Here is a 24399-nt window from a genome sequence, read left to right as displayed (position 1 = left end):
TAGCCGCGTCATTGTTTAAGCCGCGATGTTCAAAGTGTGGGAAAAAAGTTGCAACTTATAGTCCGGAATTTACGGTACATTTCTTGTGTTACCCATTGATTGTTTTTTTTTTTTACTTTAGTTTATTTAGTAAATATTTTAACTATTTCTTGAACTGCATTGTTGTATTCGGTGCATGTGACAAATACATTTTGATTTGATTTGTAAAGCTCGCCACCATCAAACTCTGGAGCAGTGGAAACGCATTCTCTGGAGTGATGAATCACGCTTCACCATCTGGCACTCCGATGGACAAATCTGGGCTAGCTGGCCGAATACATCGTGCCAACTGTAAAGTTTGGTGGAGGAGGTATAATGGTCTGGGTCTGTTTTTCATGGTTCGGGCAAGGCCCCTTAGTTCCAGTAAAGGGAAATCTTAACGTGACAGCATACAATTACATTCTAGACGATTCTGTGCTTCCAGATCAGTGTGGAAGAACTTGACTGGCCTGCACAGAGCCCTGACCTCAACCCCATAGAAAACATTAGGGATCCATTAGAAAGCCTACTGTGAGCCAGGCCTAATCGCCAAACATTAGTGCCCGACCTCACCAATGCTCTTGTGGCTGAATGGATGTAAGCTCCTCAGCAATGTTCCAACATCTAGTGGAAAGCCTTCCCAGAAGAGTGGAGGCTGTTATAGCAGCAAAAAGGGGACCAACTTCATATTAATGCCGAGCAGGTGTCCACATACTTGTGTTATTTATTGAGATGCTTAGTTTTTAGATGACTTTAAAATGACCTAATTATTTTTAAGAAGTGTTTAATAGTTGTTTAAAAAAAAAAAAAAAATAATGAGCGAGCGTTGCGCCTTTTCCTTTACAATGACGATCACATTTTTTGGTTGCATCTCGATTCACGTTGGTTGAGCAGCCTGGCCTCCACTTTCCTAATTACTTTTAGCAACATTTCATTTTAAGAAAAGTTATTTATTGGTGGTTGTGCGTTGCAGTTTTATACAGAATAATCGCATGTGGAAAATGTCTGAGCTCCCTGCAATTAACCTTTTTTACATCTGGCCCCCAAAATAATATAGTTGATTAGCCCTGATGTACACTGTATAAGGCTATTGCTTTTTCATACAATACAGATACAGAACTCCTCAATACTAAGTAACACTAGCATTATCAATCCAGCCATTTATCCCAAGCCAAATCGACTACACTGAACAAAAATATAAACGCAACATGCAACAATTCAGTATTAGAGTTCATATAAGGAAATCAGTCAATTTAAATAAATTCAATAGGCCTTAATCTATGGATGTTACATGACTGGGAATACAGATATGTTGGTCACAGATACCTTTAAAAAAAAAGTAGGGGCGTGGATCAGAAAAACAGTCAGTATCTGGTGTGACCACCATTTGCTTCATGCAGGGCAACACATCTCCTTCGCATTGAGTTGATCAGGTTGTTGATTGTGGCCTGTTGAATGTTGTCACCCTCTTTAATGGCTGTGCGAAGTTGCTAGATATTGGCAGGAACTGGAACATGCAGTCGTACACATCAATCCAGAGCATCCCAAACATGCTCAATTGGTGATATGTCTGAGTATGCAGGCCATGGCAGAACTGGGACAATTTCAGCTTCCAGGAATTGTGTAAAGATCCTTGCGACAGGAGGCAGTGTCACGCCTTGATCTGTTTCACCTGTCCTTGTGCTTGTCTCCACCCCCTCCAGGTGTCGCCCATCTTCCCCATTATCCCCTGGGTACTTAGACCTGTGTTCTCTGTTTGTCTGTGCCAGTTCGTCTTGTTTGTCAAGTCAACCAGCGTTTTGTCTCAGCTCCTGCTTTTCTTCAGTCTCTCTTTTTCTCGCCCTCCTGGTTTTAACCCTTGCCTGTCTTGACTCTGAGCCTGCCTGCCTGACCACTCTGCCTGCCCCTGAACCTGAGCCTGCTTGCCATCCTGTACCTTTGCCCCTACTCTGGATTACCAACCTCTGCCTGACCTGACCCTGCCTGCAGTCCTGTACATTTGCCCCACTACTCTGGATTATCGACCCCTGCCTGCCTTGACCTGTCGTTTGCCCGCCCCTGTTACTGTAATTAACATTGTTACTTCAACAGTCTGCATTTGGGTCTTACCTGAAATGTGATAAGCAGTGCATTATCATGCTTAAACATGAGGTGATGGCGGCGGATGAATGGCACGACAATGGGCCTCAGGATCTTGTCACTGTATCTCTATGCATTCAAATTGCCATTGATAAAATTAAATTGTGTTTGTTGTCTGTAGCTTATGCCTGCTCATACCATAACCCCACCGCCACCATGGGGCACTCTGTTCACAATGTCGACATCAGGAAACTGCTCTCCCACACGAGGGCCGGTACAGTTGAAACCGGGATTCATCTGTGAAGAGCACACATCTCCAGCATGCCAGTGGCCATCGAAGATGATCATTTTCCCACTTTAGTCGTTTACGATGCCGAACTGCAGTCAGGTCAAGACACTGGTGAGGATGACGAGTACGCAGATGAGCTTCCCTGAGACGATTTCTGACAGTTAGTGCAAACCCACAGTTTCATCAGCTGTCCAGGTTGCTGGTTTAAAACAATCCTGCACGTGAAGAAGCCGGATGTGGAGGTCCTGGGCTGGCGTGGTTACACGTGATCTGCAGTTGTGAAGCCGGTTGGACTTATTGCCAAATTTTCTAAAGCGACGTTGGAGGCAGCTTATGGTAGAGAAATTAACATTAACTGATCTGGCAACAGCTCTGGTGGACATTCCTGCAGTCAGCATGCCAATTGCACGCTCCCTCAAAACTTGAGACATCTGTGACATTGTGTTGTGTGACAAAACTACACATTTTAGAGTGGCCTTTTATTGTCCTCAGCACAAGGTGCACCTGTGTAATGATCATGCTGTTTAATCAGCTTCTTGATGTGCCACACCTGTCAGGTGTGTGGATTATCTTGGCAAAGGAGAAATGCTAACTAACAGGGATGTAAACAAATTCGTGCACAATATTTTAGAGAAATAAGCTTTTTGTGTGTATGGAACATTTCTGGGATCTTTTATTTCAGCTCATGAAACATGGGACCAACACTTTAAATGTTGCGTTTATATTTTTGTTCACTATAAATTACTTTGTGTTAATTTTAAATGTAGGTTATTTCTTTGCTTCTATAAAGTCTGTACTACTACTAGAGTCTCTACACAGATGAGATGTGTTGTGGTGGGCCTACCTTGCTGCCGTCTCCCCCCTGGTGGTAGTGGCCGCCGGGGGAGTGTACGGGTGAGGTGTTTGGCGAGGAGGGCAGGATGTTGATGATGTCAGGGTCCACCAGGTCATTCTCCTGATCCAGCAGGTCAAAGATCCCGATGGCGTCCGACCCATCTAGACAGAAGGGAGGAGAAGAGGACAGAGACTTAGAATAAGCTTTGAATTTTCAATATACTCTGAGGCAAAATGGAGAGAGATAGAGACCCATATGAAGCAAAAAAAACAAGACGGAGTTGAGAACTTGAATAGCGCAAAAAACTATTTCCAATGGACTAAATCAATTATTTTCAAGAGAGATAAGACAACACAAGTTGCAGTAGAAGCCTTCCAATAAAACAGATGAATTGAGGTCTAGGTGAGAGTTGAGAGGTGAGGTCAGAGGGTAAAGCAGTATGACTCACCGGGGATAGGGTTGAAGGCGATGTCTATGTTGGTGTCAGTAGTGTAGTTGGAGCTGGCCACCTGGACGAAGGCTGAAGTGGGGAACACCAGGATGTGTGTGCAGGACGTGTCCTGGGGAGTACTCAGCTGGGACGTCTGCATGTTCAGAGTGGTGCTACGGCCAAACACTGAGCCTGTAGACACAGAGTCTGGAGAGAGAGGGGGAGACAGGTTAATAATACAGTACGTTCATCTTCATTGAATCTACATTGAATGCATACAGTATACACACAAATTAAAACTGTTGACATCTGCTATAGCTATCATCCATTAATCTGTGAATTAATTAGTAACACCATTTAATTGATGCAGCAATAATGTAAGTGGTGCCAATAAAAGCAACCATCTTTCAACTGGCCATTATTAATTAGTCCAGCGCTCTATTCACAGATTATAATGATTATCTGTTGAGTACAACCCACAATGTCTGGTTCAAAGCTAAGTCCTGGGAAAGGAGACAGCCATCTCCTTTCACCAAAAGCACCGGTCTGGAGGGACCCGTCCAGCCCCACCTCATATACAGCAGTAGACCCATATTATACACTGACAGACAGTGTCAATGGTCCATGCCAATCACTCCCCAAACTAAACCCATTGATCTAGAGCTCCATCACATCACACAGAAATCAATGGAGCCTGAGAACTAGTGGTTTATGACTGAGAGAAGCAGTGTCCTCAAAACTATCAATCTGATAACGACAAGGTGCGACATGCATTATAATAGGCTGCCACCATCCATCAGATGCAAGCACACGCTCACACACACACACACACACACACACACACACACACACACACACACACACAGGCATGCAGGAGGAATAGTACCTGGCATGATGACAAAAGAGCACTGTGGCTCCATGGCGACCAGACAGGCGCTAAGGATGCTGGGAGTGTCAGAGGCAGAGATGCCACACATACGACACATCTCCTTGAGACGGCGACTTAGAGACTGCAGGTTCCTCCTGCTCAGCAGAATACTCCAGTCTGGAAAGGAGGGAGAGAGGGAAGAAAGAGAAGAATTAGTCAATGAGTAAAACAAGATGAGTGTAAAACAGCAAAGTACACCATTGAGATTATAGAGGGCTAGATCCTAAATACCCCATTGAGATTATAGAGGGCTAGATCCTAAGTACCCCATTGAGATTATAGAGGGCTAGATCCTAAATACCCCATTGAGATTATAGAGGGCTAGATCCTAAGTACCCCATTGAGATTATAGAGGGCTAGATCCTAAATACCCCATTGAGATTATAGAGGGCTAGATCCTAAATACTCCATTGAGATTATAGAGGGCTAGATCCTAAATACCCCATTGAGATTATAGAGGGCTAGATCCTAAATACCCCATTGAGATTATAGAGGGCTAGATCCTAAATACCCCATTGAGATTATAGAGGGCTAGATGCTAAATACCCCATTGAGATTATAGAGGGCTAGATCCTAAATACCCCATTGAGATTATAGAGGGCTAGATCCTAAATACCCCATTGAGATTATAGAGGGCTAGATCCTAAATACCCCATTGAGATTATAGAGGGCTAGATCCTAAATACCCCATTGAGATTATAGAGGGCTAGATCCTAATTACCCCATTGAGATTATAGAGGGCTAGATCCTAAATACCCCATTGAGATTATAGAGGGCTAGATCCTAAGTACCCCATTGAGATTATAGAGGGCTAGATCCTAAATACCCCATTGAGATTATAGAGGGCTAGATCCTAAATACCCCATTGAGATTATAGAGGGCTAGATCCTAAGCTGCTGGTTGACTGTTGTCCTCCTCACCTCTCAACTCGCCGTGTCCCATTCGGCCCAGGCGACCTATCACCACCCTCCATGGCACAGATGTCATCTGCACCAGTCCCAAGCACCAATCCCACAGCTTCTGCAGGCCCGACCTCCGGGCAGAGCCTTTTTTCCTCCGCGCTCTGTCAGAACAAATACACCCACATACTGTCACACTGAAAACATTTAACACTACACTCATAACTACAAATCACCAAGGAGTTGCCAGGTTTAAGGACACTTGTAGATTGTTGATCTTGCAATAATCACTATACTTCAAAGCTACACATTGTTTTCATCATTACCTGGAAACAACCCACAACAAACATTGTTTTCCAAAAAAAAAAGAAATATACTAGCTGCAAAATACATTTGCAATGCTCTGCTTGAGGTTTGCTGACTTTAGATGGTGGTAGAAGTGGTGAGGATGATGATGGTGTGTGCTGCCAGGTAGTCCCACCTGTTGGGCACGTCGATGCTGATGATGCAGGTCTCCAGCAGCTCTCCGTACAGGTCAGTGCAGGTGGCCAGGAGCCAGCGCTGGTCGTGGGACAGGCAGTAGCCCACAAACAGCACGTTGTACTTCTGAGAGGCCTCTCCGAACGTCTCCCCCAGCTCAGTCTGCTTGTCCTTGGTGGGTGCCAGGATGAAGGGAGGCGTGTAGAGGCGCAAACACTCTGGTCTCTGTTGGGTAGAGAGAGGGGTCAAAGGGGTCAAAGGTTAGGGGTTAGACGAGGGTCATGTTCAGTAAGGATAATTTTTTACTGGGAGGTAGCTACCTACTTATGTCCAATAACAATGCATCTTTTTTTGTTTACCATTGCAACATGGTTAGGTACATTGTGCCCTACTGAACACAACCCAGGACTATATCTGTCTGTCTACTCTAGGACTAGAAAGACGTTGTATGTACAAGAGTCACTGGGTTGGTTAGTCGACAGCCAACAGTCTACCAGTGTCACTACAGAGATGCCATTTATCCAGCTAGCTAAGTAGCTCAGCTCCTGCTCTAGTCTCCACTCCACTGTGTATAGGGTAAATGTAATGTAGTGGCTGGCTGGCCTGGGAAAGTTAAATACGATTGGGTGGCAGTCTGGGGCCTCTCCCTGTCTAAACCTGTAGCCTGCAACCCCTTAGGGAGGTCTCCGGAAGCTAGCCAAGCAGATAATGGAAAGAAAACTGGAGAGAAGGAAGAGGGTTATAAGATCCCCTGGTCTTGTTCCAGGACTAAGGGGGTTAGTGTAACACTTTCTCCATCTCAGTGCTCCTTTCCTCTCTCCCTCGCTATCTTTCTCTTGCTGGCACACCACACATGGCCAGAATAGGGCTGAGGAGCAGAGGGGAGGGTCAGGCTATGACAGGGATGGGCAATCCTGGTCCTCGGGGGAGGTAGTGTCTGCCGGTTTACAGCTCTCCCTGGCATTTCATTCATCATTGTTTTCCCATAGCACACACACCTGGTTTCCCAGCTCTAAACCAGTCAATGATTCAAACCAGCAGACACTTAGGACCTGACATGCCCCCCCTGGTGTAGGAGCTGCATAATGTTAGTTAAGTTAAAGTTGGGATAATGCTAGTTAGGCTCATGTCATGTTTGTTTTTGTCAGGGATGTTTGTTTACCTCTGGGCTCTTCAGTGCAGTGTCGATGGCCAGGCCAGGGCCGAAGCCAGTCAGTGACTTGACGTTGGTGGATCTGGGGAGGGGTCGCCTGCACTGGGAGAACACTGAGAAGGCCAGGGACTTGAGGTGTTGAGCGTAGATATGACGCTCCTCGCTCCTCACCGGCTGGAGCAGGTACTGGCACGGGATGATCTGAGATGGGAGAGGTGGAAACCAATCGGTCAGCATACAACTTTAACAAAACTACATCTACATTCTGTCTTCTCTTGTACCGATTGTCCCGTCTGACATATTTGCCACTAAAACAAAGTCTTTAAAACTATTTGTGAAACATTTTATTCAAAATAAACATACACGTTCTAACATTGCCACCAAACATTCTTTCCTCAACACACACACGCGCAGACTTGTGTTGAGATTACCTGTACAGAGACAGAGTTGCGGATGTGTGGTGGGAGGAACTGGAGCATCTCCAGGTAGCAGCGCAGCAGGCCCAGGGTCCACACACTGGACCCCGCCTCAGGCTCCTCATAGGTGAAGGGGTCCACGATGTACACCACGATGGCCGGGGGGTACGTTATGGCATGAGATTCTCCATCCGTCGGCACACCCACCTTCTCTCGCTCCATGGTGCTGGAGAGGAGGAGAAGAGAGAGAGGGAGTTAGGACAAGGAATGGGGTTTCGCTCCGGGCACTGTGTGTGTGTGTGTGTGTGTGTGTGTGTGTGTGTGTGTGTGTGTGTGTGTGTGTGTGTGTGTGTGTACATGAGTGAATGCAGGCCCGGTGTTGTACCTACCTCTCAAGGGGTTCAGTGGGTGCCTGGGCCTGGCTGGCTGAGTCCCCCCCGGGGAGTCCTGCCTTCTGGGCTCCAGCCTGCTGGCCCAGCTGCCCTCCCTGGGTGCCACCACCCTGGCCCTGGTTCTGCATGCTCATGGTCCCAAAGGGAGGGAAGGAGCTGGGCTTGGCAGACTGCACCCCGCTGCTGGGCTGGCTCCCTGACGACGCCGTGCTGTTGGCACTGTTGGCTACACCAGTGCTGTTGCTAGGAGCGCTGCTGCTGCTGTTGTTGTTGTTGGGGAGGGAGGGGGTCGCTGAGTTTTGGGGGCAAGCCGAGGTGGTGGAGGAGGAGCCAGAGGATTGTGTGGATGAGTATTGGCTGGTGGCAGGAGGGGGCGTGGGCTGTGTGAGGAGGGAGCTGTCTAAAGGCTGTGCGGCGAGGTATGGAGCTGATGGGAGAGACGGAGCACAGAGAAAATCTTCATTTATAAACGAACTAGCTTTAGTCATCATCCGCTACAACAAACCTTTTAGAAAAACAAGATCCTTTTAGAAACCAAAAATAGGCTTTTTGATCTTCTAAATCCGTGGATATATGGGCATGGGGGGTACAGAAAGGCCTGAGCCCGACCAATTCCCCACCTGTGTCATCATTGGAACCTACCGAGGTCGTGGCGGCAGACTTGTGCATAGAGCTTGAGCTTGGCGAAGGCATCGCTGTTGCCGCTGGCAGCCTTGATGAACCAATCACTGACGGGCTGCTCCGCTAGCTTCTTAGCAGCCGATCCGCCCACTCTCACGATGCCGTCCGGGTGACCTTTTGAGATTGGCCGGTGCTGGCCCAGACGACATGACTGCAGGGAACATGGAGGGAGAGGAGGGCTGGATGAATAGTTAGACAACAGCACAGGAGTGACTGAGTGACTTGATGTCGAGGCAATAAGGAATGGTAAGGAAATTGAGTAGACAGGTCATTTGTTTTACAGTAGGCTGTGTTGTAGTGTCTAGTATGTTTTTTTATTTTTATTTAACTAGGCAAGTCAGTAAGGTCTGGGTCAATTCTATTTCACTGAAGAATTGAAACGTGACCTTTGTTTTCAAATAGGAATTTGTACATTTTTCACATCCAAAATTAAAAGGCAACTGATCCCAACCCTAGCCTGGTCCCCAATCTATTTGTGCATTCGTGCACTTATGGTCATATGCTCTTAACCCCCTAACTCCTATGGTCAACTCCAATGGGTCATTGTCATGAAAAAAACAAGATCTGGGACCAGTCAACTCCAAAAAGGTGGTTGCTTCAGCTGTCCAAGATGCCCACTCTCTTGCATGATAAATGGACAGTTGGTTAACGTTCTCCAGCCTTACCTCGTAGACGGCGGTAAGGTCCCTGAAGAAGTTCTTAGCCCCCTGGAGCAGGGCCTCGTTGTCGGGACAGACCACCAGGTAGCCCACGTCCCTGTGGGAGCCAAAGGGGTCCAGCAGCAGCTTCTCCCAGTAGGGCAGGCCGAATGGAGACAGCACCACAAAGTCATACTCATAACCCACCAGGAAGGTAGGGATGGGCAGGGGCTCCGGAGACTCATCTGTGCCTGATGGAGGGAAGAGAAGGGAGGAGAGGGAGGAGAGGATGGGCAGGGGAACGGAAGGGAGGAGAGGAGAGGGAGAAGAGAGGGATTAAGTACTTAGTCATCCTCCAGCGATTTAAAAAAAATAATAACTTTTTCTGTTGAAAAGTGATATCCCAAGTATAAATACATAGAATACATAGATTTTTTCTATTGTGTTATTGACTGTATGTTTGTTTATGTGTAACTCTGTGTTGTTTGTTTTTGTTGCACTGCTTTGCTTTATCTTGGCCAGGTCGCAATTGTAAATGAGAACTTGTTCTCAACTGGCCTACCTGGTTAAATAAAGGTGAAATAAAAAAATAAAAAACAGTAAAGTACACACACTAAAGGGTAAGAAAATATTTTGTTAGCAAAATAGTGTTTTTTAGACACAACTGCAAACTTCAAGGAGTTGGTCTGATGGTAGAGGAGCAATAGAGAACAAAAGAGGAAAGGTCCACCCGCCCGCCACACCCCCCCATTGTGCCCACCCCCCATCGTGCCCACCCCCCCATCGTGCCCCCCCCCCCCATCGTGTCCACCCCCCATCGTGCCCACCCCCCCATCGTGCCCACCCCACCCCCCCATCGTGCCCACCCCCCCATCGTGCCATGTCATGACTTACCTGGACAGCCTATTGAGATGTGCCTTTTGTTAAGTAAATCAGGTGTTAAATGAGGTGAAAAGGAGACTAGATTAGGGCTTTAAACAAGCCAGCGCTGCCACCTGTCACATTCACAGAGAAGGATTGAGAGCCCAAAGTGAACCCATCACAACAGCAGTGGCAGCTTCCCACTGAGCTGACATCTGGACTACAGCAGTGTGACTGAGATAACTACTGATCTGCCTGCAAACACAGGCTACGTCACATCTGCCTGTGTAAGCCAGTGGCTCTTGGAGCATTTCCTTCCTGGTGGCTTACCATAGGAGCCCCGTCCAGCCATCTTGTGGAACTGCTGCCAGGTGAGGGGTCCCTGAACGCCCCAGGAGCGCACCGTCCTCTTCTTCTGGATGGCATCCTGGAGTACAGGCTGGAGAGAGAGCAGCACCCGCAACACGTCCTGAGAGCACAGAGCACTGACGTCCACCGCTGGGGAGAGGGGGAGGACGGTTAGAAAGAGAACACAGAGCACTGACGTCCACCGCTTGGGAGAGGGGGAGGACGGTTAGAAAGAGAGCACACAGAGCACTGACGTCCACCGCTGGGGAGAGGGGGAGGACGGTTAGAAAGAGAACACAGAGCACTGACGTCCACCGCTGGGGAGAGGGGGAGGACGGTTAGAAAGAGAACACAGAGCACTGACGTCCACCGCTGGGGAGAGGGGGAGGACGGTTAGAAAGAGAACACACAGAGCACTGACGTCCACCGCTGGGGAGAGGGGGAGGACGGTTAGAAAGAGAACACACAGAGCACTGACGTCCACCGCTGGGGAGAGGGGGAGGACGGTTAGAAAGAACACACAGAGCACTGACGTCCACCGCTGGGGAGAGGGGGAGGACGGTTAGAAAGAGAACACACAGAGCACTGACGTCCACCGCTGGGGAGAGGGGGAGGATGGTTAGAAAGAGAACACAGAGCACTGACGTCCACCGCTGGGGAGAGGGGGAGGACGGTTAGAAAGAGAACACACAGAGCACTGACGTCCACCGCTGGGCAGAGGGGGAGGACGGTTAGAAAGAGAACACAGTAGAAAGACAACACAGAGCACTGACGTCCACCGCTGGGGAGAGGGGGAGGACGGTTAGAAAGAGAACACAGAGCACTGACGTCCACCGCTGGGGAGAGGGGGAGGACGGTTAGAAAGAGAACACACAGAGCACTGACGTCCACCGCTGGGGAGAGGGGGAGGACGGTTAGAAAGAGAGCACACAGAGCACTGACGTCCACCGCTGGGGAGAGGGGGAGGACGGTTAGAAAGAGAGCACAGAGCACTGACGTCCACCGCTGGGGAGAGAGGGAGGACGGTTAGAAAGAGAACACAGAGCACTGACGTCCACCGCTGGGGAGAGGGGGAGGACGGTTAGAAAGAGAACACAGTAGAAAGACAACACAGAGCACTGACGTCCACCGCTGGGGAGAGGGGGAGGACGGTTAGAAAGAGAACACACAGAGCACTGACGTCCACCGCTGGGCAGAGGGGGAGGACGGTTAGAAAGAGAACACAGTAGAAAGACAACACAGAGCACTGACGTCCACCGCTGGGGAGAGGGGGAGGACGGTTAGAAAGAGAACACACAGAGCACTGACGTCCACCGCTGGGGAGAGGGGGAGGACGGTTAGAAAGAGAACACACAGAGCACTGACGTCCACCGCTGGGGAGAGGGGGAGGATGGTTAGAAAGAGAACACACAGAGCACTGACGTCCACCGCTGGGGAGAGGGGGAGGACGGTTAGAAAGAGAACACACAGAGCACTGACGTCCACCGCTGGGGAGAGGGGGAGGACGGTTAGAAAGAGAGCACACAGAGCACTGACGTCCACCGCTGGGGAGAGGGGGAGGACGGTTAGAAAGAGAGCACAGAGCACTGACGTCCACCGCTGGGGAGAGGGGGAGGACGGTTAGAAAGAGAACACAGTAGAAAGACAACACAGAGCACTGACGTCCACCGCTGGGGAGAGGGGGAGGACGGTTAGAAAGAGAGCACAGAGCACTGACGTCCACCGCTGGGGAGAGGGGGAGGACGGTTAGAAAGAGAACACAGTAGAAAGACAACACAGAGCACTGACGTCCACCGCTGGGGAGAGGGGGAGGACGGTTAGAAAGAGAACACACAGAGCACTGACGTCCACCGCTGGGGAGAGGGGGAGGACGGTTAGAAAGAGAGCACAGAGCACTGACGTCCACCGCTGGGGAGAGGGGGAGGACGGTTAGAAAGAGAACACAGTAGAAAGACAACACAGAGCACTGACGTCCACCGCTGGGGAGAGGGGGAGGACGGTTAGAAAGAGAACACAGAGCACTGACAACACAAAAGATAGCAACATTCTGATAACTGGCAGGGGAAATGAACAGACTGGTTTATATTGGTTATATTGGCTAGCCAACTGAAGCTCTACAGGGCCAAATGTGAAGAACAATTTATTATTAGACACAGACTTGAATGTTGGTTAGAACAACAAAAAGGTGGTTTTCTTACCGTTTTGTTTGGACCAGTGGTGTAGACAGGTGCTCTTGACCAGGGCCTCGTCCACCTTGCCTCCTGACATGTTGTCCATGAACTGGCGGCCGTGCTCCAGGGCCATGTAGCAGTCACTGTGGTAGTCCCTCTCCTCCACCCTCACACAGGCCGGCACTGGACAACCCCCGGCCCCCCGCGCTGCCAGGCTGTCAGGCTCCATCCCAGCCATGGGCGAGAAGGGGTTGGTGCACTGGTCCTGTAGCAGTAAGATCAGCTCATCTGGTACCCTCTCCCCCCTCCCTCCTCCACCCGTCCTCTCCAGCGAATGTTGTCGCAGTGCCTCGAAGTGCTTCTCCGCCTCGCGGCTGACGTCCGAGTCGCGTCCGATGATGTCAAGCTCGTCCTCCAGGAAGAGGCCCGAGCCGTTGCCGTAGCGGCGGTTGACCACAGCGCTGAAGCCGCAGGTGCAGGGGTACTGGGCCTCTCCCGTGGGGTCGCTCAGGTACACCCCTACGTCGGCCCCTTTGATGTTCATGTTGCACACGCAGATGCAGCAGCTGTCGAAGTTGCAGTCTTTGAAGAGGTTCATGACGGACTCAGAGAGGATGAGGGTGACGTAGAGGCTGTGGGCCTCAGGGATGGAGGGCACGGTGGCAGGTTCTACTGAGTTGAGAGGACGACAGGTGGAGGGGGTGGAGGCAGGCGAGTAGAGGTCCGAGTTCTCGTACTTAAGTGAGCCCTGGACACTGGCGGGTCCTCTGGGGGTGCGTGGGGTACGGGGAGTGCGTGGTGTGGGGGCGGAGAAGCGCGGGGTGGCCGGGGAGGGCAGGATGCCCGTGCCACTGTTGCTGGGGGGGGCACTATTGGACATGAAGGGCGTATGGGTCTGGGGTGTGTAGCTCTGGCTGTAGTCCTGGTCCATGGCACTGCCCACACTGGGGATGTTACTGTGGCAGAGAGAAGAGGAGTCAGTCACACAACACAGGCTGTTGGGACAATATGCTAGAGTTTGATTCAAAACACAACAACAAAGCAGAGCTCGGTATACTGTAACAAAACAATCAACAATACTTTCCAGTACCCACTGAACCTCCATTACAAGGCAGAGGTAAAAAACAACAGTCAGAAGGAGGAATGGTAAACAAACAAGCAGAGACAACTGGCTGCCTGTCGAGGTATGCAAATGCACTGCCATTTCAAGCAGCCCCTCTGTGAGAGAAAATAGTATATTTTTGGCAGGTTGATGTTTATTGTCATGAATCTTGCCCTGAAGACAGAACGGAGTGATTTCCGCTAGATGGGCCAGCTGTAAAGAAAGAAATTGGCTTTATGGTAAAAATTTATAAAAAAATGTTGTTCTTAATTTCAAATTAAATCACACCGAATACGTCGAATACAACATGCTTTGAATACAACAGGTGTAAACCTTACAGTGAAATGCTTACTTACAAGCCCTTAACCAACAATGCAGTTCAAGAAAGAGCAAAGAAAATATTTACGAAATAAACTAATTTAAATAAAAAATAAATAATAAAAAGTAACACAAAACAACAATAACGAGGCTACATACAGGGGGTACCGGTACCGAGTCAAAGTGCGGGGGTAGAGATTAAAAAGAGGTAATTTGTACATGTAGGTAGGGGTAAAGTGACTATGCATAGATAATAAACAGTGAGTAGCAGCAGTGTAAAAACAAATTTGGGGGGGCATTCAGGAAGTCCAGGATCCACTTGCAGAGGGAGGTGTTTAGTCCCAGGATCCTGATGAGCTTTGTGGGCACTATGGTGTTGAATGCTGAGCTGTAGTCAATAAACTGCATTCTCACATAGGTGTTCCTTTTGTCCAGGTGGAAAAGGGCAGTGTGGAGTGCGAATGCATCATCTGTGGATCTTTTCGGGCAGTACGCGAATTGGAGTGGGTCTAGGGTATCCGGGATTATACTGTTGATGTGAGCCTCATGATCAGCCTTTCAAAGCACTTCATGGCTACCGACGTGACTGCTACGGGGCGGTAATCAATTAGGCAGGTTACCTTCGCTTCCTTGGGCACAGGGACTATGGTGGTCTGCTTGAAACATGTGGGTATTACAGACTCGGTCAGGGAGAGGTTGAAAATGTCAGTGAAGACACTTGCCAGTTGGTCCGCGCATGCTTTGAGTACATGTCCTGGTAATCCGTCTGGCCCCGCGGCTTTGTGAATGTTCACCTGTTTAAAGGTCTTGCTCACATCGGCTACCAAGAGCGTTATCACACAGTTGTTCGGAACAGCTGGTGCTCTCATACATACTTCAGTGTTGCTTGCCTTGAAGCGAGCATAAAAGGCATGTAGCTTGTCTGGTAGGCTTACCTCACTGGGCAGCTCTCGGTTGGGTTTTCCTTTGTAGTCCGTAATAGTTTTCAAGCCCTGCCACATCCGATGAGCATCTGAATCCTACTACACCGGTTCTATCTTAATCCTGTATTGACGCTTTGCCTGTAAAATGGTTCGTCTGAGGGCGTAACGAGATTATTTTATAAGCGTCCGGATTAGTGTCCTGCTCCTTGAAAGCGGCAGCTCTGGCCTTTAGCTCGATGCAGATGTTGCCTGTAATCCATGACGTCTGGTTGGGATATGTACATACGGTCACTGTGGGGATGACATCGTCGATGCACTTATTGATGAAGCCGATGACTGAGGTGGTATACTCCTCAATGCCATTGGATGAATCCCGGAACATATTCCAGTCTGTGCTAGCAAAACAGTCCTGTAGCGTAGCATCCGCGTCATCTGACCACTTCCGTATTGAGCGAGTCACTGGTACTTCCTGCTTTAGTTTTTGCTTGTAAGCAGGAATCAAGAGGATGGAATTATGGCCAGATTTGCCAAATGGAGGACGGGGGAGAGCTTTGTATGCATCTCTGTGTGTAGAGTAAAGGTGGTCTAGAGGTTTTTTTTCTCTGGTTGCACATGACATGCTGGTATAAATTAGGTAAAATTTAAGTTTCCCTGTATTATATCCTGCCGAATTTGGCCCTGTCCGGGGGTGTCGTCGGGTGGGGCCACAGTGTCTCCCGACCCCTCCTGTCTCAGCCTCCAGTACTTATGCTGCAGTAGTTTATGTGTCGGGGAGTTTGGGTCAGTCTGTTATATCTGGAGTATTTCTCCTGTCTTACCCGGTGTCCTGTGTGAATTTAAGTAAGTTCTCTCTAATTCTCTCTCTCTTTCTTTCTCTCTCTTGGAGGACCTGAGCCCTAGGACCATGCCTCAGGACTACCTGGCCTGATGACTCCTTGCTGTCCCCAGTCCACCTGGCCGTGCTGCTGCTCCAGTTTCAACTGTTCTGCCTGCGGCTATGGAACCCTGACCTGTTCACCGGACGTGCTACCTGTCCCAGACCTGCTGTTTTCAACTCTCTAGAGACAGCAGGAGCGGTAGAGATACTCTGAATGATTGGCTATGAAAAGCCAACTGACATTTACTCCTGAGGTGCTGACCTGTTGCACCCTCGACAACCACTGTGATTATTATTATTTGGCCCTGCTGGTCATCTATGAACATTTGGACATCTTGGCCATGTTCTGTTATCTCTATACCACTCTACACCGCCCTCTACACCACTCTACACCGCCCTCTATACCACTCTACACCGCCCTCTATACCACCCTAGCTAAGTAGGCAGGCCCCCCTCCTCATCCTCGAACAAGGCAAAAAGGCACAGCTTCACCAACACAGCCATATGCTAGGGTTACAGTGGAATATAACTGACTCAATTTTGAATGAGGCCATTATTATTTTTATTAGGTCTAGCAGCTACTAGAAATTGTTCAGATTTTGAGGTCTGTAGAAAATGGTTGATGACTATATTTCCAAGACATAAACAGTGCAGTGATCTGAGTGTCACCACACAGCGCGTGTGGTGACATTCAACCGACTGCCACAGCTCAAAGTTCCAGCCTTAGCTCTCTAATAAACCACACGTTCAATCACCATGCTCTCTAATAAACCACACGTTCAATCACCATGCTCTCTAATAAACCACACGTTCAATCCCCATGCTCTCTAATGAACCACACGTTCAATCACCATGCTCTCTAATGAACCACACGTTCAATCACCATGCTCTCTAATAAACCACACGTTCAATCACCATGCTCTCTAATAAACCACACGTTCAATCACCTTGCTCTCTAATAAACCACACGTTCAATCACCATGCTCTCTAATAAACCACACGTTCAATCACCATGCTCTCTAATAAACCACACGTTCAATCACCATGCTCTCTAATAAACCACACGTTCAATCACCATGCTCTCTAATAAACCACACGTTCAATCACCATGCTCTCTAATAAACCACACGTTCAATCACCATGCTCTCTAATAAACCACACGTTCAATCACCATGCTCTCTAATAAACCACACGTTCAATCACCATGCTCTCTAATAAACCACACGTTCAATCACCATGCTCTCTAATAAACCACACGTTCAATCACCATGCTCTCTAATAAACCACACGTTCAATCACCATGCTCTCTAATAAACCACACGTTCAATCACCATGCTGTCTAATAAACCACACGTTCAATCACCATGCTGTCTAATAAACCACACGTTCAATCACCATGCTCTCTAATAAACCACACGTTCAATCACCATGCTCTCTAATAAACCACACGTTCAATCACCATGCTCTCTAATAAACCACACGTTCAATCACCATGCTCTCTAATAAACCACACGTTCAATCACCATGCTCTCTAATAAACCACACGTTCAATCACCATGCTCTCTAATAAACCACACGTTCAATCACCATGCTCTCTAATAAACCACACGTTCAATCACCTTGCTCTCTAATAAACCACACGTTCAATCACCATGCTCTCTAATAAACCACACGTTCAATCACCATGCTCTCTAATAAACCACGCGTTCAATCACCATGCTCTCTAATAAACCACACGTTCAATCACCATGCTCTCTAATAAACCACACGTTCAATCACCATGCTCTCTAATAAACCACACGTTCAATCACCATGCTCTCTAATAAACCACACGTTCAATCACCTTGCTCTCTAATAAACCACACGTTCAATCACCATGCTCTCTAATAAACCACACGTTCAATCACCATGCTCTCTAATAAACCACACGTTCAATCACCATGCTCTCTAATAAACCACACGTTCAATCACCATGCTCTCTAATAAACCACACGTTCAATCACCATGCTGTCTAATAAACCACACGTTCAATCACCATGCTCTCTAATAAACCACACGTTCAATCACCATGCTCTCTAATAAACCACACGTTCAATCACCTTGCTCTCTAATAAACCACACGTTCAATCACCATGCTCTCTAATAAACCACACGTTCAATCACCATGCTCTCTAATAAACCACACGTTCAATCACCATGCTCTCTAATAAACCACACGTTCAATCACTATGCTGTCTAATAAACCACACGTTCAATCACCATGCTCTCTAATAAACCACAAGTTCAATCCCCATGCTCTCTAATAAACCACACGTTCAATCACCTTGCTCTCTAATAAACCACACGTTCAATCACCATGCTCTCTAATAAACCACACGTTCAATCACCATGCTCTCTAATAAACCACACGTTCAATCCCCATGCTCTCTAATAAACCACACGTTCAATCACCATGCTCTCTAATAAACCACACGTTCAATCACCATGCTCTCTAATAAACCACACGTTCAATCACCATGCTCTCTAATAAACCACACGTTCAATCACCATGCTCTCTAATAAACCACACGTTCAATCACCATGCTCTCTAATAAACCACACGTTCAATCACCATGCTCTCTAATAAACCACACGTTCAATCACCATGCTCTCTAATAAACCACACGTTCAATCACCATGCTGTCTAATAAACCACACGTTCAATCACCATGCTCTCTAATAAACCACACGTTCAATCACCATGCTCTCTAATAAACCACACGTTCAATCACCATGCTGTCTAATAAACCACACGTTCAATCACCATGCTCTCTAATAAACCACACGTTCAATCACCATGCTCTCTAATAAACCACACGTTCAATCACCATGCTCTCTAATAAACCACACGTTCAATCACCATGCTCTCTAATAAACCACACGTTCAATCACCATGCTCTCTAATAAACCACACGTTCAATCACCATGCTCTCTAATAAACCACACGTTCAATCACCATGCTGTCTAATAAACCACACGTTCAATCACCATGCTCTCTAATAAACCACACGTTCAATCACCATGCTCTCTAATAAACCACACGTTCAATCACCTTGCTCTCTAATAAACCACACGTTCAATCACCATGCTCTCTAATAAACCACTCGTTCAATCACCATGCTCTCTAATAAACCACGCGTTCAATCACCATGCTCTCTAATAAACCACACGTTCAATCACCATGCTCTCTAATAAACCACACGTTCAATCACCATGCTCTCTAATAAACCACACGTTCAATCACCATGCTCTCTAATAAACCACACGTTCAATCACCTTGCTCTCTAATAAACCACACGTTCAATCACCATGCTCTCTAATAAACCACACGTTCAATCACCATGCTCTCTAATAAACCACACGTTCAATCACCATGCTGTCTAATAAACCACACGTTCAATCACCATGCTATCTAATAAACCACACGTTCAATCACCATGCTCTCTAATAAACCACACGTTCAATCACCTTGCTCTCTAATAAACCACACGTTCAATCACCATGCTCTCTAATAAACCACACGTTCAATCACCATGCTCTCTAATAAACCACACGTTCAATCACCTTGCTCTCTAATAAACCACACGTTCAATCACCATGCTCTCTAATAAACCACACGTTCAATCACCATGCTCTCTAATAAACCACACGTTCAATCACCATGCTCTCTAATAAACCACAAGTTCAATCCCCATGCTCTCTAATAAACCACACGTTCAATCACCTTGCTCTCTAATAAACCACATGTTCAATCACCATGCTCTCTAATAAACCACACGTTCAATCCCCATGCTCTCTAATAAACCACACGTTCAATCCCCATGCTCTCTAATAAACCACACGTTCAATCCCCATGCTCTCTAATAAACCACACGTTCAATCACCATGCTCTCTAATAAACCACACGTTCAATCACCATGCTCTCTAATAAACCACACGTTCAATCACCATGCTCTCTAATAAACCACGCGTTCAATCACCATGCTCTCTAATAAACCACACGTTCAATCACCATGCTCTCTAATAAACCACACGTTCAATCACCATGCTCTCTAATAAACCACACGTTCAATCACCATGCTCTCTAATAAACCACACGTTCAATCACCATGCTCTCTAATAAACCACACGTTCAATCACCATGCTCTCTAATAAACCACACGTTCAATCACCATGCTCTCTAATAAACCGCACGTTCAATCACCATGCTCTCTAATAAACCACACGTTCAATCACCATGCTCTCTAATAAACCACACGTTCAATCACCATGCTCTCTAATAAACCACACGTTCAATCACCATGCTCTCTAATAAACCACACGTTCAATCACCATGCTCTCTAATAAACCACACGTTCAATCACCATGCTCTCTAATAAACCACACGTTCAATCACCATGCTCTCTAATAAACCACACGTTCAATCACCATGCTCTCTAATAAACCGCACGTTCAATCACCATGCTCTCTAATAAACCACACGTTCAATCACCATGCTCTCTACACTCCTCTCCTCTGTATCAATCACCATGCTCTCTACAATCCTCTCCTTTGTATCAATCACCATGCTCTCTACAATCCTCTCCTCTGTATCAATCACCATGCTCTCTACACTCCTCTCCTTTCCTTTCCTCTCCTCTCCTCTCCTCTCCTCTCCTCGCCCTAGCAGTCAGGAACAACTCATATCCCTGGTCATGAGTGGTTCATATAGAGATTGATTGATTTGATTTACTATATCAGCCAATTAAAATGCACAGCCACACACCAATGCAATGGCAGGTGTTTACCTGTCTTTGTTGAGGTAGGCCATGGCGGGCACATGGGGGTGGTTGAGCATCTCCAGTTTGCCCACTGTTGTCCAGCTGGGCCTGTAGATGCACTCCTCTGGCAGCTTGATGGGGGGCAGACACTGGCTGGGCAGGGTCTTCAGGGGGGCAAACATGGAGCAGCCCACAAATGCCTGGCACAGCTCCGGCTTGTATACAAACGAGAAGTCCTGAGGGGAAGAGACAGGGAGGGTGAGACCATGTCCTGTATCTACACTCACGTAGTCCAGTGGCTGCTACACTGATATGACTTAGATTTCGTTTTTCATTTGACATTTATCTTTATCGAAACTGCACAGTTAGGCCAAAGACAGTTAGGCCATGCAGAGGAATTATCCATGACTCCTAAGCATGGTCAGATAGGGGATCAAGTTTAAATTTAGGGCCCAAAAACCCACCTTGATTTCCTGTGGCTTGGGGCTGCAGTAGCCCTCCTCCACCTCAATTTTGAAGTGTCCCCCAAGGGACGAGGCACCGTCCAGGTTGGTCATGCCCTGTCCTGCCTCTATGCTGCCGTATTCCTTACTGCCCATGTTCATGGGGGAGTAGCCCATGATGTGCTGCTCCAGGCTGGGGGGAGTGGGGAACATCTGGTGCAGGTCTGCCGAGCCTGTAGGAGAGAGAAGGGGGGTAAGTGGAGCGAGAGGGAGATGGAGAAAGAGAGATGGGGAGAGAGATAGAGAGAGGGGCAGAAGAGAGGCCGTGAGAAACAAGAGATAAATCAAAGTTCCCATTCAGTGACAACAACAACTGAAGATCTGAAGTCTCAAAAGGCAGTCGAGGCTCAACAGTTCAACAGTCTAAGTGCTGAGGCAACAAGCACCTTGTTTCACACACAGCTATAGACTAGTCACATAGAGAGGTAGATAATGAGGCACTTGTTCCTGCCCCAAGGCACAGAGCTGTCTGTTTGGAGTAGAGCAGGGCCACTCAGACAGCCAGTGACTGTTGTAGAACTGTTATCACCACAAGGGGGAGCAGCATAGGTAAACAACATATTTTTGGGCCATATGTATCACCTTTCTCAGAGTAGGAGCTGATCTAGGATCAGTTTTGCCTTTTGGATCATAATTAATAAGATTCACAGGAGGTTGGTGGCACCTTAATTGGGGAGGACGGGCACAATTGTAATTTCAGGAGCGGAATAAACGGAATAGTATCAACAACATCAAACACATGGTTTCCATATCATTCCATTCGCTCAGTTCCAGCCATTATAATGAGCCATCCTCACCTCAGCAGCCTCCACTGATAACATTATTATGAACATGAGGACCTGATATTAGATCGGCACTCCTACTGAGATGCCTGATACATAAAGATCCTGGAATGCAAACGTGTGCTGAGACTAGTGACTGAAGAAGCTTCATGCTTCATTAGTGAATTTATTAGTATGAACAGCGTGTTATATGATGAGTTTCTGCATGGGTTTGAGTTGCCTCAAGCACATTTTCAGTGTATCATCCTTAGGCCTTCTAAGCAGCAATCTGTGATTGCTACATCCATTTTTGGACTTAAAAATGTATGATATATACACATTGAATATAACTTAGAAATGTCTCATGAGCTTGGTTCAACTGTCGTACCCTCATCAGAACCCAAAATATAAGCTTGTTTTACGCCGATGTTTTCCAAACACTGTATCGCCTCAAAACATGGTTAAAACGATCATTTTGATATCATGGATGGTGAGTCCTTACATCCATAGCTCTCTCTAAAGCAGTGAGAAGCAGACTTACTGATGCAGGAGACTGGGTCCAGAGGGGCTGGCTTGGGTTCCTTGTTGCCAAATTTATTATCTGTTCCATTCACCGCACGTCTGGAACCAGGCTGTTGAATATAAACAAAAACATGGCAAAAATAAGATTAAAAACATAGAAGTTTATTCACAAAAACACAAAAAATGAAATTGCATGTTTCTCTTGCAAAATAGTTTATCTCAATTAGACTAACCTGTATAAAGTTTACATAAAATAACACAACCTAACATAAATCAATATTTTAAAAAAAAATCTGAAACCTGAGGACAGTGACAGTCAGCAAGTTGATATGACATTCGTTCCACAACAACAACAAAGCCCCTGCAATGATGGGTTGGGGAACCCTGTTGGCAGGCTGTAACCCAGCGGTGACATTGCACTCCTCAGTGTATTGTTGCACGGTTGGTACCCAGCTACCCAGTCACCAGAGAGAGCAGAGCACAGAAGGGGTTGGACTGTGACTGCTCTGTTCTGTGGGGGCCAGAGTCAGAACAGAGCCCATTGGAAGCCAACATATCCATCTTTGGGGCTGGGAAAATACTTTCTGAATCTAAGCCACTATGGCTGCGTTTACACAGGCAACCCAATTTTGATATTTTTGCCACTAATTGGTCTTTTGACCAATCAGATCAAGTCTTTTGCCAATAATTGGCCAACAGATCAGAATTGGTCTGCCTGTGTAAACAGACTATTACACTGCAATGTGTTGTAGGATGACGTGTTAACCACAGCCGTTGTACTGCACGTATGCAACATTCTGGCTCACGCACACACAAACACTTGGCGTCTCTTGCCAGGCGCTACTCTAGATAATGGGATATTCATTGTGGTTTAGTGCAGCGGGCAGGCTGTAGTGCTGGCAGGCCCCACTGACCGCGAGTTCATGCTCATCACACACACACACCCCGTACTGACCGTGAGCTCGTCCTCATCGGAGTTGAAGAGGTTGTCAAGGTCGTTGATGGACACGGCCAGGTCGGTCTCATGGATTAGGCTAGTGGACGCAGTGCGTGCGTTTGCTGCTTCCCGTGCTGCGTCTGGACGGGGGGAGAGGAACAACAAACACCAGGTCTAGGTAAATAACCCACCTCTAGCTCAGGCTCTCTCTAACACTCCCATATATACCTCAACATCAGAGGCTGTCAGTCTTACAAGTGGCTCTATTCCTGAGGCTGCATTCAATAGCTAGTAAACATGTGAGAACGCTCTAACACCCTGCTAGATCAATTCTGAATGAAGTCAATGAAACGTAGTCATGCACCTACATGTCTGGGGGATCTAGATAAGACTGTCATATGCAGTATGAGCTATGGATACCCCACACTATCCTGGCTGACACTGACTTATTGCATTTACTGTTGCTGAGAGAAGCCTATGACAGACAGGTGGTAAGCTACAGTATGGCTTCACCCCATCATCCAAGGCTATTCGCACGGGATTAGTAATTATTATAGAACGTTGGTTATGTAATTGTTAACCCAGCATGTCTGTTTTTCCATTGGACATTTCGGACGGAATTCATTTTTTCTCATTCAAAATTGACCGTTCTGACGGAAGCCTGGAGGCTGTTCTAGGAGTGAAGAAAGTTTGGCTCTCAGTTCGAAGAAAATATATATACACTGCTCAAAAAAATATAGGGAACACTAAAATAACACATCCTAGATCTGAATGAATGAAATAATCTTATTAAATACTTTTTTCTTTACATAGTTGAATGTGCTGACAACAAAATCACACAAAAATAATCAATGGAAATCCAATTTATCAACCCATGGAGGTCTGGATTTGGAGTCACACTCAAAATTAAAGTGGAAAACCACACTACAGGCTGATCCAACTTTGATGTAATGTCCTTAAAACAAGTCAAAATGAGGCTCAGTAGTGTGTGTGGCCTCCACGTGCCTGTATGACCTCCCTACAACGCCTGGGCATGCTC

General features: G+C 47.2%; 1 protein-coding gene across 3 annotated transcripts in view; it reads right to left on the bottom strand.

Annotated features, from left to right (window-relative positions):
* The window catches only part of LOC115154335 (mediator of RNA polymerase II transcription subunit 13-like), a 143200-nt gene that overhangs the window by 7988 nt on the left and 110813 nt on the right, over nucleotides 1-24399 (bottom strand). For all 3 annotated transcript variants that reach the window (XM_029700461.1, XM_029700462.1, XM_029700463.1), the window contains 16 exons: nucleotides 23379-23500; nucleotides 22443-22533; nucleotides 21102-21313; nucleotides 20665-20873; nucleotides 12646-13574; nucleotides 10430-10597; nucleotides 9266-9489; nucleotides 8562-8751; nucleotides 7917-8346; nucleotides 7543-7753; nucleotides 7121-7312; nucleotides 5960-6183; nucleotides 5500-5642; nucleotides 4538-4696; nucleotides 3670-3858; nucleotides 3231-3382 (listed from right to left, as the gene is read on the bottom strand). In XM_029700461.1, the coding sequence (XP_029556321.1) occupies nucleotides 3231-3382; nucleotides 3670-3858; nucleotides 4538-4696; nucleotides 5500-5642; nucleotides 5960-6183; nucleotides 7121-7312; nucleotides 7543-7753; nucleotides 7917-8346; nucleotides 8562-8751; nucleotides 9266-9489; nucleotides 10430-10597; nucleotides 12646-13574; nucleotides 20665-20873; nucleotides 21102-21313; nucleotides 22443-22533; nucleotides 23379-23500 (3845 nt within the window). The remainder of the gene's footprint in view (nucleotides 1-3230; nucleotides 3383-3669; nucleotides 3859-4537; nucleotides 4697-5499; nucleotides 5643-5959; nucleotides 6184-7120; nucleotides 7313-7542; nucleotides 7754-7916; nucleotides 8347-8561; nucleotides 8752-9265; nucleotides 9490-10429; nucleotides 10598-12645; nucleotides 13575-20664; nucleotides 20874-21101; nucleotides 21314-22442; nucleotides 22534-23378; nucleotides 23501-24399) is intronic.

Source organism: Salmo trutta, chromosome 19, assembly GCF_901001165.1.
Source record: "Salmo trutta chromosome 19, fSalTru1.1, whole genome shotgun sequence".
Lineage (NCBI taxonomy): Eukaryota > Metazoa > Chordata > Actinopteri > Salmoniformes > Salmonidae > Salmo > Salmo trutta.
Note: the sequence above shows the minus strand (reverse complement) of the source record. Positions and strands in the feature narration are given on the sequence as shown.